The 20,702-nt window shown below is 41.0% G+C and overlaps 2 protein-coding genes across 3 annotated transcripts in view; one reads left to right on the top strand and one right to left on the bottom strand.

Moving 5' to 3' along the window:
* The window catches only part of PNKD (PNKD metallo-beta-lactamase domain containing), a 32,864-nt gene extending 29,640 nt beyond the window's left edge, over positions 1-3,224 (bottom strand). Inside the window, exon 1 of the mRNA XM_081312522.1 lies at positions 3,063-3,224. Within this exon, the coding sequence (XP_081168648.1) occupies positions 3,063-3,223 (161 nt within the window). The 5' untranslated portion in view covers position 3,224. The remainder of the gene's footprint in view (positions 1-3,062) is intronic.
* Positions 3,225-3,317: 93 nt separating this feature from the next.
* CATIP (ciliogenesis associated TTC17 interacting protein) overlaps positions 3,318-20,702 on the top strand; it is a 31,742-nt gene continuing 14,357 nt past the window's right edge. The window contains exons 1-4 of one of the 2 annotated variants that reach the window (XM_081312520.1): positions 3,318-3,558; positions 4,760-4,862; positions 13,955-14,119; positions 16,278-16,478. In XM_081312520.1, the coding sequence (XP_081168646.1) occupies positions 13,975-14,119; positions 16,278-16,478 (346 nt within the window). In that variant the 5' untranslated portion in view covers positions 3,318-3,558; positions 4,760-4,862; positions 13,955-13,974. Of the gene's footprint in view, positions 3,707-4,759; positions 4,863-13,954; positions 14,120-16,277; positions 16,479-20,702 lie in introns of both variants that reach the window. The other variant, XM_081312521.1, reaches the window with a different exon arrangement.

Raw genomic sequence — 20,702 nt, 5'->3', positions numbered from 1 at the left:
AAATAATTTCTGACTTCCTCCTCTTTGTTCCCAGCAGGATCTGGCACTCTCCCTTAAAACCTAAAGCTCTGTTCATTTTTAGTGAGTTATGTATCTCCAACCACCTCCATTCTCAAGTATCTTGCCTTTAGTAATAGATGGTAAAGAAAGCACTTAAGGGGTTAGGGGACTTTGGGGCGGAATTCTAAGTTCCCAAGGGTCTATTATTTCATGGTTATTGTTCTAAGGCCTGATCTGTAACATTCAAGGCAATCGCCTTTTTAATCACAAAAGATGGGGGAAGAGAGTTTGAAGAACTCTTATTAGAAAACATAATGCTGCTTTTCTCTATATCGCATGCACACTACATCACCTGCAGCATATTTTGCAAGCCTTTTTCTTCCGCAGAAGCTGCGCCCTTTTTGTTTTAGGTAAGCAAGCATATAGGGATGCGGTGGCTCAGTGGGTTAGGACGCTGAGCTTGTCGATCAGATGGTCGGCAGTTTGGCGGGTCAAATCCCGAGTGCCGAGTAACAGAGTGAGCGCCTGTTACTCGTCCCAGCTTCTGCCAACCTAGCAGTTCGAAAGCACGTAAAAATGCAAGTAGAAAAATAGGGACCACTAAGGTGAGAAGGTAACAGCGTTCCGTGCGGCTTTGGCGTCTAGTCATGCCGGCCACATGACCACGGAGACGTCCTCGGACAAGCGCCGGCTCTTCGGCTTTGAAACGGAGATGAGCACCGGCCCCTAGAGTTGGAAACGACTAGCACGCATGTGCGGGGGAACCTTTACCTTTACTAAGCAAGCATTCTGCTTACTTGATATTCCTTGGAATATCAGTCTTATCTTGACAAGTTTGTGTTGCTTTCTCACCGTCTCATCTCCCTCCTTCAAATTGTGACTCAACTATATTCCACATGGCTCTAAATTCAGCATTAAATTTTATTTATTTATTTTTACATAAAACGAATACAAGGATCAGAATTCGGAGCTAAATGATTAAGCAATGAAGCATATGCCGTTTTAGAGAGCCAAGTCACTGATGAACCATTACCATCTGTATGATTAACACAATGATTTTCTGGGATTTTTAAGCAGACAGGTTTCCCAGTTCCACATGGAAGTACTAAGGGTCGGCCCAGTCATTTTCCTTTTACTGTATACAAAAGCATATGGGTCTGCCACGCTCTTCCCCACCACCCAAGGAGATCCCTGGCAAAGAGGGAAGTGCGCTTACGCTAAACCAGGGGTAGGCAACCTCGGCTCTTTTATGACTCATGGACTTCAACTCCCAGAATTCCTGAGCCAGCCAAGCTGGCTCAGGAATTCTGGGAGTTGAAGTCCATGAGTCATAAAAGAGCCGAGGTTGCCTACCCCTGCGGTAAACGGTAAAGAAGCGAGAGAACAGTATAGTAACGCTATTGTTATTCTTTTTGAATGACAGGCATTTCCAGAAAACATGCTCGTCATGCTTTCGGAAAAACTCATTGAAAAGCAACCGCCGTAGGCAAAAAAAAAACCCCACAAAAACCCACAAAAGTTGCGCACAGCAGAATCTCGTTCTTTCTAACTTTCGATTTGGGAGGAGGGGAACAGACACCTATTGTATTCTATGTCGCCGCCGCCGCCCCGCGATCCTCTCCGCTCCCTTTAAGAGCGAGCTACCCGCGCAAAGCCACCGATTACGCACGCAGGCTCGGATCCCGACGTTCCTTTGATGCGCAGGCATCCATCGTTTCCAAGCAATCCAGCCCCGCACTAGTCTGCTCCCTCCCAGTAATCCCCACGCCTACAGTTCAAGCGCGTTCTTTCCCGGCCGCAAAGCAAACGCCGGCAATTTCTTAAAGCGGCTTAAGTCTAATCTTTGCCCTGCAAAGCGTCGCGGTCGGCCTCTTCTCCGTAGGGTTGCTTCTGGGTGCTGCGACACCCCTGCACAACGTTGCCGTTCCAATCCCGCAAGTGTAACCCGGGCGGCTCTCCCTGAACCCTGCAAGCAGCCTTGCCCCTATTGACCAGGGGTCTTCAAACTTGGCCCTTTTATGACTTGTGGACTTCAACTCCCAGCAAAGCTGGCTGAGGAATTCTGGGAGTTTAAGTCCACAAGTCATAAAAGGGCCAAGTTTGAAGACCCCTGCTATTGACCTATTGATCGTTCCTTTCACCCACTAACAGAGCCGCCGAATTCCTCCTCCGCCTTCGCTTTGCAAAAGCCAGTTAATCCCCTCGCGCAGGCGCACATAAGCTTTCCCCCCCCCGCCTCCCGGGCAATTGAACAGACCGTCATTCCCCCCGACTGAAGCAAATGTTATGCATCCTTTTGGATCGAAGCAGATACCCCGCTGAGGCCGAAGCAATGCTGCCCTGGAACTAATGGCTGCAGATTTGTCTCGTCGCAGCCCGAAAGAAACATGGAGAAAATTATTTTCATTTATTTATTTTTTATTTTCATTCCATTTATATCCCGCCCTTCTCCGAAGACTCAGGGCGGCTTACAAGCTTAGCAGTAAACACGCGTATTCTTATAGCCAGGCTGCAAAAATCCGCAGAAAACTCTTAAATAAATAAATAAATAAACCTTTATTGTCAAAGTACAACATGTGTACATTGAGATTAGCTGAGCCTCCCCCTGTGCTCTCTTCTCCCCCCAACACACAGTGACAACAAACCCTCCATCCCACCACACTATGTGAACCAACTACACCACACACCGGCCTCCCAAGTCAATTCTGCATAAGATTATGTCCCATTTAAAAGCCTAACAGCCCACGGATAAAAGCTATTTTTCAGCCTGTTGGTACGGCTGGCTACATTCCTATATGGGTAGGAGTACTTGGCTGCCGTTTAGCGGCCACCCTGATTTTTGCAGTGCAGATCTAGCAGCCTAAGTCCCCCCCCCCCCCGTCTCGAGCTCCCCGATGTCTCACCATTCATCCCGCCGAGACCTTTCCCACTTGCAGCAGATCGGGGAGTGCCTCCCGTCAGCCCAAGAATTGCCCTAGTCCCAGAGCACGTTCTCGTAGCCGTTACGAAAAAGTGCGTCCCCCAAAGCTCCGGTCCCCCCCCCCACACACACACCGACTTACCCAATGCGGAACAGCAGGGGACCCGCCAGAGCCATGGGCATTGGGGGCGAACGCTGCCTGTTCCCGCAGCGGTAAAAAGCGTAACTCAAGGTCCGGCGACCCGAAACGGCCAGAACGGTTATCAGAGCCCAAATCCTCCGCAACCAACCCAGCCAAGCCATGCTCCGCGGAGGGGGGGGCGCGACGAGCCTCCAACCCGCCCCGCCGCCGCCTTTAAAGCAGCCCTCCCATCTCCCGCACAAGGACATTCGGGATCCGCCCCCTTGGATCACCGAGGACTCCGCAGCTTCAAAGCGCGTGGTCGGTCGCGAACGCCCGGTCCGGAGGATCCACGCTCGCCGCTGCCCCGCCGGTTATCTGCGACATAGTCCGCGGTCGGGCGTGGGAGATGGCGCTCGCGCTTTTTGCTGGCCTGAAGCTGCCTTGCTGCGGACTCAGATCCACGAAAGAGTAACAGCGGGTGAGGGGCGTTAAGCTGCGGCGTGCAAGAAGCCAGGTTGCTTTAGTTCCCGGGAGCCTTTGCCGGCGCCACTCCTGGTTTGATTGATGGGAATTGAAATCCAGACTTTTTTTTAAAAGGCTCTCAGACTTTCTGCCCTCCAAGCCGTGAGACGCGGCTGCTTAACGTATGGTATCGGGGAAATGTATGTTTGAATTGTCCTTATTAAAAGGCATTCGTTTCAGCAATTCCGAATTTGGATTATAGCAGGTGTCTATAGGACCGATTCACTGCATGAGTTCACGAAATTGTACTTGATCTTAGAAATAAGCCCCGCTGTGGGATCTTTGGTGCTCTCGGAGCTTGATTGTTTTCTTGGAGACGTTACCCAAACTAGGTAAAAGCATCAGCACTGATGATGTTAATCTAGTTCACAGGTCTGCAACCCATGGCTCCGGAGCCACATGCGGCTCTTTCAGCCGTCTCCCGCGGCTCCCAGTCTTCTGCTACGTGTAGTCCAAAAAAAAAAGTGGGACTAAAAAAGTTCAACCAATCAATTCAAATATGCAGGGTAGGTGCATATCTCGCCTTGGCTCCACTCTTCAGTCAAACCCTGTTTTGCGCATGTGCACATGTACGCGCATGCACACACAGTTTTTGCGGCTCCCAGAATTTTGTGAGGGAACCGGTTCCGAGTGGCTCTTGAAATGTCTGCAAGAAAACAACCAAGCTTAGAGAGGGTCCTTGGTGCTTTCTGAGCTTGGTTGTTTTGTTTCATTACTCAAAGTAGGTAACATAATCGGTGCTGATGATGTTATTTCATTTGGGTAATATCTCCCAAGAAAACAACCAAGCTCAGAGAGCACCAAGGACCCTTATATCGACCTTGAGATACAAATATTCTCCTTTATTAAGCCCCACTGAATTCAGCATTAAACTTTTGTCAGAGGCTATTGAGTAGTTTCATTCAGGCAACTTTCATTTTCTTAACTCTCAAACATATAAGTGCATTCTCCCTCGCTGGGGTATTTTAATTTTGAAATGCATGTGTGAACAATGGCATCTGTTGAATATTCCAAGCACCTGACAGGTGAAGTCTTGTTTAGGAGCATTTTAAAAAGGTGTTAAATACACAAAATTTGTTTCAAGGTTGTGCTTTGGCTAATTTTACGTTACTTAATCAACTGGGTTTATAACACATGTATGTATCAAGCTGCTGTTTCAGAGGCTACCCTCTACTCTCTTCTTTTTATCTCAGGGCACTTCAGAGTTTTGTTATAGGAAGCTGCATTGTGGATCCTACCTTGTGGAAAAGAGAAATATGAATATTAAGGAATCCAAAGAAAAGGAATTATTAGAAGGTAAAATTGCACTTACACATATGTTAACATTGCCAAATACCTCTAAAGGTACAGCTTGTATTGCAATTTTTCCCAGTCAAATACATACCTATTGAGAAGTAAGGCTCTCTAAATTGGACTTATTTCCAAAATGTTTTTAGACATCTTGTCTAATTATTTTTCTTGCATACCCCTTTATCTCCAAATGCTGATATTCATATTTAACTTTGTGACGCTTACACATGAGTGCAAAATTTCTGTTCTATATCCAGTGCACATAAAAGCTCAGCATGATTTAGTTGATGGCAAATTAGAGCTAACATTTTACATTTTGGCCTTTTCTTTATTGCTGTATTATTGAATATGGTTACCTGATTGCTACTGCAGTTCTTTAAACCACAGAACTGGAACGACCTTGGGTAATAAAGAACAACTGCAATGATGGGGAGAATTTCAGCTTTATTTCAATATGAATTGCTAATAATGCTGTGTAGTATGCTGTACAACATTTTCAATCCATATGCATTTCCACAGTGAGATGTTGAATTTGGTAATATCAATAAGTATCTCTCTATTGCAAAACAGGGATCTGTGGTTTGAATTGGCTTTTACATAATGGAAAATTTGCATGAAAAATATTCCAGCCATGCTCCAGTGCAAAAGTATCCTGCTTCTATATAAAATGGAGAAAGCTGTAGGGAAAGCTGTGCTATATGATATGAGCCACAAAATGCCAGAAGCAGAGGAGTTGTGTGATGATTATTGCATTAGCTTGGGGGGTAATTTCTGAGTGATTCTGATAAACACAGCCTTTTTTTCCTTCTGCTCTTTTTAAGGATATAATGCGTATTTCTGGTAATTGTTCTTCCTCCTCCCCCCATACTCAGTAGGGTTCATTGAGATGATGTTCATCATCATCCTTTGTATTTATTAAGAAACTCAGCAGAAACTTTAAGAGAGAACAAATCCCATGGCCATGAGTAAAGCAGGACTGCTCTGCTATCTTCCAGCTTAGTTTCCTTGTTGACCACAAAGAAAGATGTTTTCTGGGTAGTGCAGAATTTACTAGCAGGCTACATTGGATTGCCCCTCCATTCTTCTTCTACCAGTATTGTACACTAACAGGGTCTCTTTTTACTAGCCTGCTAAAAATCTGAATTTCCAAGTGTGTTGCAGATGAGTGGGCTTCCCCTACTTTATGGCAATCATGGGAAATTCAGACTGCATTAACCTCCTCAAAAGCCACATTAAAAATAGGAAAGGCAATTGAGTTTTGCACATTTAATCCCAGATTCTGCTTGGTATTTTAATTCTGTTTTGTATTTCTCTTGAGAGGAGGGCAAAAAGGTCAAGCTGGTGGCTCTGGAAATTTTCCCTGCTTTTGCATACATCAGGCATGTGCAGGGCTTTTTTTCTCATAAAACGCTCAGAACGGCGTTCCGGAACCTTTTTTTTTTTGCAAAAAAAATAAAACACCAACCCAGCTCCCTTATTGGTTTTCCTAATCCTATTGCAGGGCTAGCAATCTTGGCTCTTTTTTATGACTCGTGGACTTCAACTCCCAGAAATGCTGAGCCAGCCATGCTGAGGGGAAAGGGAAAGGTTTCCAAGCTGAGACATGCTGGCTCAGGAATTCTGGGAGTTGAAGTCCTTGAGTCATAAAAGAGCCTGCACTAGAGGAGCACATTAAAATTATTTACAGGATTACTTCTTTAGGAACTAAACTTTTAGAATCTAAAACAGCTAATTCAGAAAAGCCAACAGGAAAGAACCTCACATTTTTCATCTGCTTCTGTCTTTTGGAAGGTAAAATTAGATAACAAAATAATCTATTTCTTATGTTAACATCTCTGCAATGAAATCAAAGGTAACAGGAAAGAAATGAAAAACATTTTTCTCAATGTAATATGTCTAATTTAGCTGATTCTAGAAAAAAATAGTATCTTTTGTACACTTGAAAACTATTTTGAATCTAAACAATTCTTAAGAATGAAATATTCTTAATTTGGACTTTACTTTTACTGTTTGGACTGTTGTGTGCTTTGAAAAACTAGAATCTAGTTATGTTGCACTTCAGTCTTTAAATAATTAACCTAGTATATACATAACAATATATGATGTTTTCCCTGGTGAGCTTAACATCAATAACAACATTTATTAAAAAGGCTAAAATAATTTCGGGGGGTATTATCTGTATAGTAAAATTTTGGACAAGCAGTGATCATGTTACATATGTGCATAAGCGTAGTCAGTAGCATATGCCTTTTTAAAAATATCAAACATGCAAAGAAAAAAAAATAAGTCCAAAATATCTGTATTACATCCAGAAATGCCAACTTTGCAACCAATATTTCTCATCCATAACTATGGCACCCTAAGGATACCTGCATACATGCAAATGTTTCTCTGGGATCAGTAACGCAACAGGGATTGTTTTTTCCTTCCAGTAACATATACCTAAAACCAGTTTATTGCATTTGGCAATTGTACTAAAAAAAATCTCATTCATTTAATTTGAAATCAAGTGAAAAATTGATTAAAATTATTTTATTAAAACAAATTAATGGCAATTCTTTTATAAAAAGTTGCCTCAAACAAAATGAGTTTGACATGCCTGCTCTAGATAGTTGAATGCTCCAAAATAAATTCTAGACCAGGCCTGTACATGCAGCCTACCAAGCACCCTTGGACAGAGCACAGACTTTTTTTAAAAAAGTAATAAAATCACCACCACTGCCCTGAAAGTCATGTTGCCTAGTGCCTCCATGTCTTACCATGACCACAAGCTCCAACACGGTAGATGCTCCTCTAGTCACCAAATCGTTGATTAGCCCACCAGCATTCCTTTGCAGACCACAAAGATTTTTAATTTATCAGTGTGGGCCTTTCCTTTCTACAAAATAATAATAATAATAATAATAATAATAATAATAATAATAATAATAATAATAATAATAATAATAATAATAATAATAATAATAATAATAATAATAGGAAGAAGAAGAAGAAGAAGAAGAAGAAGAAGAAGAAGAAGAAGAAGAAGAAGAAGAAGTAGTAGTAGTTGGAAGGGACCTTGGAGGTCATCTAGTCCAACCCCCTGCTCAGGCAGGAAACCCTATACTATTTCAGACAAATGGCTGGCCAGTCTCTTCTTAAAAACTTCCAGTGTTGGAGCATTCACCACTTCTGGAGGCAGGTTGTTCCACTGGTTAGTTGTTTTAACTGTCAGGAAATTTCTCCTTAGTTCTAGGTTGCTTCTCTCCTTGTCTAGTTTCCATCCGTTGCTTCTTGTCCTGCTTTCAGGTGCTTTGGAGAGTAGCTTGACTCCCTCTTCTTTGTGGCAGCCCCTGAGATATTGGAACACTGCTATCATGTCACCCCTCACCCTTCTCTTCATTAAACTACACATACACAATTCCAGCAACCGTTCCCTATATGTTTTAGCCTCCAGTCCCCCAATCATCTTTGTTGCTCTTCTCTGTACTCTTTCTAGAGTCTCGACATCTTTTTTACATCGTGGTGACCAAAACTGGATGCAGTATTCCAATTATGGCCTTACCAAGGCCTTGTAAAGTGGTATTAATACTTCACATGATCTTGATTTTATCCCTCTGTTAATGCAGCCTAGCACTGTGTTGGCTTTTTTGGCAGCTGCAGCACACTGCTGGCTCATATTTAAGTGATTGTCCACTAGGACTCCGAGATCTCTCTCACAGTTACTACTACTGAGCAAGGTACCACCTATACTATACTTGTGCATTTGGTTTTTCCTGCCTAAATGTAGAACCTTACTTTTTTCACAATTCAGATCCTCCTGTATCTTAAGCCTATCTTCTAGAGTATTGGCTATTCCTGCCAGCTTGGTGTTGTCTGCAAATTTGATGAGTTCCCCATCTATCCCCTCATCCAAATCGTTGATGAAGATGTTGAAGAGCTGCACAGACCTCGTCTAGATTTTCCTCTTGCCTTTCCGAGTTAACTCCTTGGTCTGTCACTGAGCAAGAATTGACTTTGTAGGGAAGCATATTATCATTTGATGTATATTTAACATATGTTCTACCTTTATTTATCAATTATATAATATTTGTATGCAATCCACATGGCAAGGTTTGGGGAAACTTACAATAGAAAAAATATATTTTTAAAATCATAAGATTAAAACATTGCCTGACCCACACCACCTCCGCTGCCCGCATTGCGCAGCCCCGCCATATAGAGTGGGCTCTGCTGCTCCCACAGCACCAGCCGCGCCGGCTGCAGCCCCAGGGAGGGGAGCCCGCCGCCAACACCCTTTGCACCTGTGACTGCAGCAGCACCGCCCCCCCCACCCCACCGCCTCCTGCGCCCGCCAAGATGAGAGTTCCGGCACCTTTTTTTTTTTTAGAAAAAAAGCACTGGGCATGTGATAAACCTAAAGAAAGAGGTGGGCTTCAATCACGTTTGCAGGTCACCACTTTCACTTTGCCTTCCTCAGTCACACTACAACACGGGTGTCAAACTCGCCACGTCACGTGATGTGTCATGACGTATCGGGACTCTTTTTGCATTGCCGGCAATGGGGTAGGCGCAGCTTTGGTATGATGAAACCAGCCTGTGGCCAGCAGTTTGACACCCCTGTTCTAGATAGTTGCAGTATGATTTGCCATTGGAGGAGACTGGCCTACATTTATTTATTTACTTATTTATTTACTTAATAGACTGCCCACCTCATATACATGACTTGGTGGCTATTGTTAGGGACAGATCACTCTCACCCGACTATGCTATACTAATCTTGGTATTTACTTTGATTGACCTTGAAACTCCAGAAGATGAAATGCCTGGAATGCCACTGGAGAAAAATGAGGAATGAATCTGATCAAACATGAGTAACAGCTCATACAGTATTTGGATTACATTACTTCAATAAGGATGGGAAAATCTCAATACTTCTCAGCCCTTTTTGTGTCTGCTGATGATCATCTAATGGCCTTAAAGTGACAGAATCCTCTGCAGGACCACTGTAAAGAAGATTCTAACTATCTGATAGACAAAGTCACTCAAATCCATGTAATGTTGAGGTGCCTGAAACATAGTCTTTTAGAGTTATCTGGAATGAATTTGAAGCTCTGACTCCCAATGAAGTGGATAGGGGCCTCCAAAAGGTGGGTTTAGCAGCCTGCCTATTACATTCAGATCCTTCCTGGGTGCTGGCAGTTTGACACCCCTGCACTACAATGTCTCCAAGCCTAGCTAGATGTTAGAGATTCTTTCTCATTTACCATAGAAACAGCTGTGAAGTAGATCGACAACAGGAAAAACTTTCCCCTTTTAGGCAAAACCAAAGCAAATATAAATCACCTTCATTTCATACTCTTGAGGGGTTCCTTCCAGGGAATGTAACTGAGCCAATTTCCATTTAACTCCTCTTTGTGTCCCTTGTCCAAACCAAAGGCGTATTCAAGACTTTCTCCTGAAATTACCGTGATGCTCTGATGAAGGTATCCCTTCAAGTATCTTTCTAGTCTGGGCCACCAGATTGTGTGCCAACACCCAGGCTGATATTGAAACTCTTCTCCCCGTTCAAAAAAAAAAAAAAAAACAGTGAACAAAGCATACACTATTATCTGTTTATTTTTAAAGAGCGCTTGAATGCCTTGGCTTATTTGTCTGGTGCATTGCTTCCTTAAAACGATTCAGAGATATTTGTTTGCCGTTCAAGGCAGCATACAAAATTAAAAATTCACAATTAAAAATCCATAATTTAACACACACACCCAGCCCCCAGCCCTAAAACTCAGACTCCACTAATAAGTTTGATGTTTCTATTTCGAAGATGCCTCTCAGCAAAAAGTGCCATAATTTCTAACTCACGTTCTACTTGGTTTTGATTGCATTTTGCTTCAAACAAAGCAATGTCAGCCAGCTTTTGTTTTCTTTGCATCCAAGCGGCTGTTCTTTCCCATTTTATTGTTTTTAAATTAGATCACTGGAAAATTAAACAAGGAACTACTTGCAGAAACATGTCTTGATTGTTTGTGCTGAAAGCTAAAGCAAATTAAGAAAAAATAAAATACACTTTTGATATTCTCAGTAGTGTGCGTGCCAGAATGTTTATTCCTGTTCTCAGAGATTTAGTTTTATTTACCTTTTTATGAAAAAGTGTGGTCAGTATTGTCAACTATTAACAAGTTATGTTTCTTTAAGGGGAGAGAGAGCGAGAGCGAGAGAGAGCGAGAGAGAGAGAGAGAGAGAGAGAGAGAGCAGTCTGTTGCTATAGAAACCAGTACATGCATTGCAACCTCTTTGTAAAAAGAAAGAAAACAACAGATGAGAGAAGGTGATTTGCTTGCAGCTGGATAGTTTTTCCTCACTTCTTTCAAGGCTCATTCCCTTTTGGGGAAGAGATATAATAGATGTTGTAAATATTTGGGATTTATTTGTGTATTTAAAAGATTTGTGTGTGGTCTTCCATCACAGAGGACCGCTGTTGTTGAGTGTAACAGGTAAGAACAAGAGCCGCGAAGGGATGCATGGGACAGGAAACATCTCAGTTTTGGAGCCATTCTTTCTGTACTCCTGAATTCACACGTTCATTGTTAAACCCGTTTATCAAGTTGGGACTTAATGCGTGTCTGATTGATGGTAACCCTTCCATCTCTCCTTAGGGCACAAGGAGATTGTCTACCAGGAACTGCCAGTTCCACCAATTTTAAAGTAATTGTGGCTTGTTTCTCCCCCCCCCCCGCCCCCCCATTTATTTCACTCCTAGAATTATATCTGGATTGGACCCAGGTTTGGTTTGTTTTCTATGCAAGTTGATGGGATGGGATGCTTGATTAATATGCACTTTCCTTACCATTCTATCTTTCTGAGGTATTTGTACCCTAAATTATTTCAGACTTTACTGGGGGGTGTTTTACCTTTTTTTAGCCTTGGCTACGACATCCCATCTCTGAGTTGGCCTGTCTGTTTTGTTTTGTTCTGTTCTGTATTGTTCTGTGTTGTTTTGTGGTTAAAGTGTTGTGTTTGTTGAGAGTCAAATCTAAGTTTGGGCATTTCACAGGGCTCTTTCCATTTTTCAAGAATCCTAATTCTGTGTGTAGAAAGTCATCTATTCTCATATTTTCTCCAGAATTCTTCATGGGGAATCATGATGTAATTTGGTCTCTGTGAGATGGAGGAAAAAAGTCGGTGATATTAAGGGGCTAAAGATAGAAAGCCATCATTGGGGTGGGTGGATTAGGCTGCTTTAACTGCCAGGTTATTTTATTTTATTTTCAAATAAACCTGAGAACAGAAGCTTTTTGAAAATTTTGGAAGAAAGCCTTCCACTACATTTTCAGAATTCCCTATGGAGAGGCAGTGGCTGTTAAAATTTGTAATGTAGATATATTGAGCATTCTTAAAATGTCATGGAGAAGTCAACCAAACTCTTATAGCAAGGTTCAGAAAAGCGTAATATTCATTCATTATACTGTATAACATGATTAAAATGGTGTGACTAGTGTTTTCTGAATTTCTGGATCTGCTCCATATAGATTGGAGACCCAGTGATGTCATTAAGCTACCATCCTAGAGACAGGCGATTGGGAGTTCTAGTTCTTCCTTAGGCGTGAAAGCCAGCTGGGTGACCTTGGAGTAGTCACTCTCTCAGTCCAAGGAAGAAGGCAAAGGCAACCTACTTCTGAAAATAAAGCCAAGAACACTGCAGAGATTAATCCAAGCACTCACCAGGAGTCAAAAAACTTCAAAGGCTCTCTTTTACACACAATTTAGATTTCCATAATTATTAGATGGGGGAGAAGTAAGCACAAAGTGGGGGGAAAATACATATATTCTGCCATGTGTTCTTTTATTGTTATCACTGTGCACGACTAATGCCAAATCTCAAATTGTCTGTCTCTCTCTGCCTCCTTATCTAACCTACCTACCTGACCACTTGCTAAGTAATAAACTTTTCTGGCTGCTTTTTCTGGTATTCATTTTATTTAATTGGAGACTGTGATTCTAGTGTGTGTGTGTGTGTGTGTGTCTGTCTGTCTACACGTATGTATGCATACACGTATGTATGCATACACTGTCTACACATATGTATGCATCAACTTCCCTCCGTCCAGTGTGCTCCCACAGAGAGGGCCTCCTCAGGGTGCCTCCGATCAGAGAATGTCGATTGGTGGCCCCCAGGGGGAGGGCGTTCTCTGTGGGCACGCCAGACCTATGGAACCGCTTGCCGGTTGAGCTCCGGATGGCCCCCGACCTTCGCTCCTTCCGGCGCGATTTAAAAACTTATTTATTTGAACAATCTGGCCTGGTTTGATGGGTTTAGGGTTGGATCTAATTTTAACATAGTTTTAAGCATTGTATTATATTGGGCATGATTATTTAATTCTTTTAACTTCTTTTAACTTTTGAATTTATATTTTGATATTTATTGCCCTGTACACTGCCCTGAGTCCTTCGGGAGAAGGGCGGTATAAAAATTTAATAAATAAATAAATAAATACACAGAGAATATGAAATTTCCAGATGCACATTTGGCCAAGAATTTTATCTCAGTTGTGCAGCCACAAAACGAACGGCATAATGCACAAATTTGTCTGGATTTGGATTACTGGAATATAGCCACCTTGTGCAAAAGATGTGGGAAACATCAGATCTAAATCTGTATGAAACGAAATTCTGTATAATTTTACAATACTATCCTATCCACATCAGCCTCTTTTCCATAAGTTGTATTCATGCAGTCTCAGTTATCCCTGCCTTCGGGATGTAAGCCTATATCCAGTGCTTTTTTTGTAAAAGAAAAGGGTGCCAGAACTCACACGTCATACAACCCGCCTTGCCTACCCTACAAGGTTCCATCCAAAAAAGGTGCCGGAACTCCGTTCTGAGCGTTCTATGAGAAAAAAAGCCCTGCTTGTATCATCTCAACAGCAATAATAGCTTTTTATAAAAGGACTTCTGTGTGCAGGAATAGGATAACCTGAATTATTCTATTTCCTCATATAGCATTTGACTACAATTGCAACCACCCAAGTTAACGATATTACTGTTTAGGAATCTTATTATGTGGATAAAGAATGTTATTACAATTTGCCACTACTAACAAAATCCACCTCCTCTTTTCAGAGCACTACCATTACTGTGAAAAATGAATCCTTCCATCAGTTCCAAGTCTCGAAGCTCTCATGTCTCCAACACGCAAAAAAAGTTGTCAGAAGAGGCAAAAGAAGTTGAACTAACAGAAAGAATTCCAGCTGCCAGCAAGGAAGCAGTGGACTTCCTTTCCCTCATTGGTGAGTGGCCTTTTAATATAGGACATCTACACTTGTTTTGTTTATTTCAGAATTGTCTTTTAAGCAAAAGCTATAGTTAATATGAATGTTGTGTTTTACTGAGTTTTACAAAATAGGTATCTCGGAGAAATGTAGGTAGGGTGCTAAACCAGATTTTTCTGCACCAGACACCTTCTAGTTCTTTGAGTTCCCAGAATTCATTGCTATGATGGGAATAGACCATATTGGCCTGGAAAGTGTAATCCTAACACAGCTGAAGGATGTTTTGCTAGAAAAGGATGCGCGGAATGCAGTACTACGAAACCTGGATTTTCAAAATCATAATAGATGCAGCAAAGGGAGAGATTTATACCGTGATCGAAGTACACATGAAGAGAAGTATTTACCCTCTCCTCTCCAACTGTAGTTACAGTAGGGAATTCTTTCATCCAGACGCCTATTAAGACACAAGATCTCTGAGATCAGGTTAATGTAGTTTGGCCCTCCATTCCAAACAGCTAAGGAATGTTTTCAATCAGCATGAGCATGAATCTTCTAATGTTAACATTCTAGTCTTCAACTGCCAATCCACATTAATTTGTTAGTTAATTTTATTTAAAACATTGATATGCCTACCCATCTTAAAACCAAACTTTGAGAGGCCTACACTCCACAGTAAAAATCACATATACAATTACAACAATAATAAAACTGAAAAAGAAAAAAAACATAAAAATCTGGTGCCACAACCACATTTTCTTCCTATGATCTCAGCCATCACAGTGCCTATGGGAACAGCCAGGTTCTGAGTGCTTCCCAGAAGATTAAAAGGAGAGGTGGGATTGACAGGTCTCCAGGGAGAGGGTCTTCCATAAGGCAAGAGCTGTCATGGAAAAGGCAAGCTTCCAAGAACCCATAATGCTCATGGAAAGGAACCTAGAATGTGCCTAGCCATTCTGGTGGGAGAGACAGAGGATGTCCTACAGATATCCTGGTCCCAGGCCATATGGTTCTAAAGGTATAACCAACACCTTGAATTGCATCTGGAAGGAGACTGAAATCCAGTGGAGCTTATGTAGCAGGAGTGTAATTTAGGTGAACCTAGAAGTAACCAGCAGTACCCAACACTGTACAATTCACTGCATTCTGCACCAGCTGTAGTTTCTGGATAGTTTTCAAAGGCAGCCCCATGTAGAACTCACTGGAAATAGGAAGTGATCAAAGCATGACTGCTGTGTCCAAGGCCTCCCAATCTAGGAAATGGCACAATTGATGCACAAGATAAATATATGAGAAGGCCCCCCTAGCCACAGCTGCCACCTGCTCCTTGACATTAGATGTGAGTCTAAGAAGACCCCCCCAAATTGGGCACTAGCTCTGTCTAGGGGAATGCCACCCCATCCAGAGTCAAAGATGGCATGTCACTGCAACCTAGGAGTCTAAAATCCAAAACCACCCCATCTTGCCAAGATTGAGTTGGTTCCTCCCCATCCAGATCTTCACAGATTCCAGGCACATTCAATTTCCTCTTCTCAGCCCAGATTGTTCATCTAATTGTCATGACATTCCATAGTTTTACAAAGTTGTGTTTTGGCATCAAACCTTACTTTACTTAACAATTCCTATTTTTCATTGGCTCCTTGAGCCTACTCTGTCTTTAAACAGAAAAGTCTGTTGAAAATGTACTCTCCTGAATAGGAGAGTATTTGTGAGCCATTTGTGGTCCAAATGCTGGTTGAAAAACAAAAAAACTTAAATTATTTACATAATTCACATAACTTTAAAGCTGTCCAGTTCCATAAAAGATGGCCAGATGTTTGACTGTGTTTCCATGAGACTAAGCAGACTTAATATGCCTTAAGTGCAGTTTTTACACATGGTTGTTATTGTGTAATTCAATTCCCCGAGTTCTGAGAAAAGAGGGTTATTTGAAATTAGTCCTCATCTGATCTGTAGACAAAGAGGAAGGAAGCAAAAAGTGGGTTGCAGTCTCTTTTTTCCACCAATTTGCTTTCACACAGAGATATTCTACATGGGCAAATAGAAGATGAAACCAGGACAAGAAAGTGGTAAAGATAGGCTCTAGTCCAACTGGGCCATTGCGGTTTGTTGGTCTAAGAGTGAGCAAAATTTTCTCCCTGGCTTCCTGAAGATGAAATTCCTACATCTCATTTCTCAGAAATAAAAGAAATTCAGCCTTGCCTTTTTGAAGAATCACTGGTGGCTATTTCAGAGTCTGGAGAGACTATAGGGACGTTTTCCATCTCGGTGAAGTGGGCCTGCTATTCGCTGGATGGCTGGCAAGAAGAAGACTGTTTCCTGGTCCGTGCAAACAGCAAAGGGGCAATCGATGGGGTGCCTTGCAAAATCTCCCTTACAGGTAAATTCAGTGCACTAATGCAGCATAAGCCAGTTTGCTCAGTGGTTAAGGCACCAAACTAGAAATCAGGAGACTCTGAGTTCCAGTCCTGCCTTGGGTATGAAGCCAGGTAGGTGACCTCAAGGCAGTCACTCTTTCCCAGCCCTAGAGCAGATACAGTGACAAACCACTTCTGAAATCTTGCCAATGCTGACTTGAAGCCACACACATACACACAAATTAGCATAAATTAGCATAATGATAGGGCTTCCATTTTTGAAATTCCCATGTCACTAATTTTAGAAATGTAGAGATAATGATGGTAGTTAGAATGATTCAGTTTGATACTCTTTTCCCTTACTCTGATCCTGATATTTGATCTATGGTTGCTTTGGGCTTCTTTATACTTCTGGAGTATAATAGGTCTTCTTCACTGAGCAGGATGTTTGACCTACTGAAACTAATTACACATTTAATATTTCACTAGATCATTAAAACATTTTAATCCATGTCCTAATTGGCTGGATCCTACCAGATTTATTTAGAAATAAGTGCCATTAAATTTTCTTGTATGCTTTTTGGCATTAATTGCTTTACCTTAGAATATAAATACTATATAATATAAATAAAAAGAGGCTGAAGATGGACAGACAGAGGAGAATGGTGCTGGAGGAGATCAAGCTACAACTTCTTTGGATGATCCTAGAGAGCAGAGGGTGACGCGTGCTGCTTTAAAACGATCAAAAAAAATAAAAGAACAAGATCAGCAGAAGTCTATGGTACTTCCACAACGCACTTACAGCCAAGCAGTGGGAGGAGCACGGCCTAAAAAAGATAGCCCTATCAAAGCAGTGCTCCAAGAGCTTGGGGATGATCTGCATGGCAACTAAATTTTTAACTTGGAACGTTAATGGACTAAACTCACCACAGAAGAGGAAGAAAGTTTTTCAATATTTAAAACAATTTAAGATAGATGTTATATGTTTGCAAGAAACACATATTAGGGTTGCGGATCAAAAGTATTTATCGAACTCAAGGTTGGGCACGCAATTTGTTGCTTCTGCAATGAATAAGAAAAATGGAGTGGTTGTTTATGTTAAAAGTGCTTTAACAGCAGACTTAATTGAAGCAGATAAGCATGGCAGATACGTTATGATAGAGCTGCTGCTAGAAGGTAAAAAGACGCTTTTAGTTGGATTATATGCTCCTAATCAACAACAAGCTGACTTTTTTAGCTTACTTCATACAAAGCTTACCCAGTTGGATTATAAATCTTTTATTTTTATGGGGGATTGGAATGGTGTTTTGGATGTACAGATGGACAAGGCTGGAGCTTTTAAGCGCGTCCCAAGTCATGCTAGACTGCCTAAATCTTTTTTTGAAATGAAGGATGACTTGGAACTGCGATATATCTGGCGCGAGAGACATTTGCAGGAAAAGGATTATACTTTTTATTCTGACAGACATCAATCTTTTTCCAGGATTGATTTTATTTTGTTGACTAATGATTTTTTTTTAAGGACCAAAAAGGTGAAGATTTGTGCAAGAACTATCTCTGATCATAGTCCAGTTTGGCTAGAGATTGATAAGGAGAATAGAGACAGGCGCTCATGGCGCGTAAACGAGAATTTGTTTAGAAATCAGAGAAATGTGGAAGAATGTAAACAGCGGATGAAGGATTTTTTTGAAATTAATATGAATAAGGGCACCTCTATGGACATGGTTTGGGATGCTAGCAAGGCCTATATGAGAGGGGTGTTGATATATATGAATAATAAACATAGACGTGCTGTGGAAGCTAGGAGGAAAGAACTGGAGAATGAAATAAAGGAAAAAGAAAAGGCTTTGATTTTGAATTCAGAGGATGTGAAGACTAAGGAGGCTATTAAACTGTTAAGAGGACAATTTGATAAATTAATGGCTGACCAAGTGGCAACCAATTTGCGGTTTGCCAGGCATAATACTTTTTGCAACGCTAATAAACCAGGTAGATGGTTAGCTTATAGACTGAGGAAAAAACAAAGGGCTTCTAATATAGACAAAATTGAGTATAAAGGAAGGGTTGTCTCAACAGGATCTTATCAAGGATGCTTTTGTGGATTTTTATTCTAAATTATATGCTAAGGAGAAGATTAATGAAAAAGACATTGATATATATTTGGAGAATGCTAGCATCCCGGTTCTTACGCAAATACAAAAAGAGGAGATTAACCAATTAATTACAGAAGAAGAAATTATTACAGCAATTAAGGAATTGAAGGTGGATAAAGCACCAGGTACGGATGGTTTGTCTGCGGCTTACTACAAAAATTTACAATTAGAGATGATCAAACCGTTAAAGGAACTGTTCCAGACAATTCAGAGGGGGGGAAAGGTGCCACCGTCTTGGAGAACAGCTTTTATTTCTTTGATTCCGAAGGAAGACCAAGATGTTACTCAAGTTAAAAATTATAGACCGATATCGCTATTAAATACAGATTACAAGATATTTGCTAAGGTTTTGGCTAATAGACTGATGAGGGTTCTGCAACAGGTGATTCATGGGGACCAAACGGGGTTTATTAGTGGTAGACAAATGAAAAATAATGTGAGGCATATAGTTGATGTGTTAGAGTTTTTGGAAAGGAACAACCAGATCCCTGCGGTGCTAATTTTTCTAGATGCTGAAAAAGCTTTTGATCAATTGAATTGGCAATTTTTGATGAAAGTTTTAGATAAAATGGATTTTGGGGAAAATTTTTTACAACCGATTAGGGCATTATATCAAAAACAAACTGCCCGAATTATAGTTAATAATAGTCTGACAGAAGCATGTAATATTGAGAAGGGCACAAGGCAAGGGTGTCCGTTATCGCCCTTGTTATTTGTGTTAACATTAGAGATATTATTGGTTAAAATACGGAATTCGGAAAAAATTAAGGGGATACAAATTAGAGATCAGGATTATAGATTGAGAGCATTTGCAGATGATCTGGTTGTTACAGTGACCCAGCCAGAGAACTCTGTTGTGGACCTGATGGAGATAATAACACAATATGGGAAGGTTTCTGGATTTAAAGTTAATATACAGAAAACCAAAATTTTGGCCAAAAATATGACAGTTTCGCAAAAGGCTCTCTTAGAAGGATTACCGGTAACTGGATTTGAGATTGTTAAAAGGGTTAAATATTTGGGGGTGCTTTTGTCGCCCTCTAATACAAAGTTATATAAAAAAAATTATGAAAAATTATGGGGGAAAATTCAAAAAGAATTGGAGAGTTGGGAAAAATTGCAATTGTCTTTGTTGGGACGGATTGCAGCAGTGAAAATGAATGTCCTGCCTAAATTTTTATTTTTATTTCAAATGATACCGATTCTTAAGAAAGATTCTAATTTGGAGGAATGGCAGCGAGGTATCAATAAATTTGTCTGGGCAGGGAAAAGGCCACGAGTTAAACTTAAGATTATGCAGGATACTCGTGAGAGAGGTGGTCTTAAAATGCCTAATCTTAAACTATATTATGAAGCTGCTGCATTAGCAGGAATAAGTGATTGGATTAATTTGACACAAGAGAGATTATTAAATCTTGAGGGCCATGATTTGTTGTTTGGCTGGCATGCATATCTGTTGTATGACAAGAAGGTAGACAATGTGTTTAGAGTGCATATTTTAAGACAGGCATTGTTGAGAGTTTGGAAGAAGTATAGACATAAGTTAGATTGCAAGATACCACTGTGGGCAATTCCAAAACACGCAATAGAAAATATACATGCTGGTTTCAAACATGATGTGACTACGTACAAGGAGATCCTAAGCTTGGAAAGAAATGTTTGGTGTTTGAAATCATATAGCCTCTTGCGAGAAGAGAAGGTTGTTCAAAATTGGTTTCAATATACTCAGTTACGGGCCAGGTGGAAAGAAGACCAGAAAAATGGTTTTACAATGACTGATGAAAATTTGATAAAGCAAATCAGAAATCAGGGACCAGCGCATATTAAACGGATATATCTTGCGTTGATAGAGATTGATTCAGAAACAGAACTTGTTAAGGATTGTATGATAAAATGGGCCCAAAATATCCAGGAAGTTATCACAATGGACACGTGGGAAAAGATCTGGGTGAGGAATGTAAAATTTACACAAGCTCAAAATCTAAGAGAGAATTTTTACAAAATGTTTTATAGATGGCATTTAGATCCTAAAAAGCTTGCAAGTATGTATCCGAATTATCAGCCTAAATGTTGGAGGTGCGGTGATGAAGAAGC

Source organism: Vipera berus (genome assembly GCF_964194415.1).
Source record: "Vipera berus genome assembly, chromosome: 1".
In the NCBI taxonomy this organism is placed as follows: domain Eukaryota; kingdom Metazoa; phylum Chordata; class Lepidosauria; order Squamata; family Viperidae; genus Vipera; species Vipera berus.
Note: the sequence above shows the minus strand (reverse complement) of the source record. Positions and strands in the feature narration are given on the sequence as shown.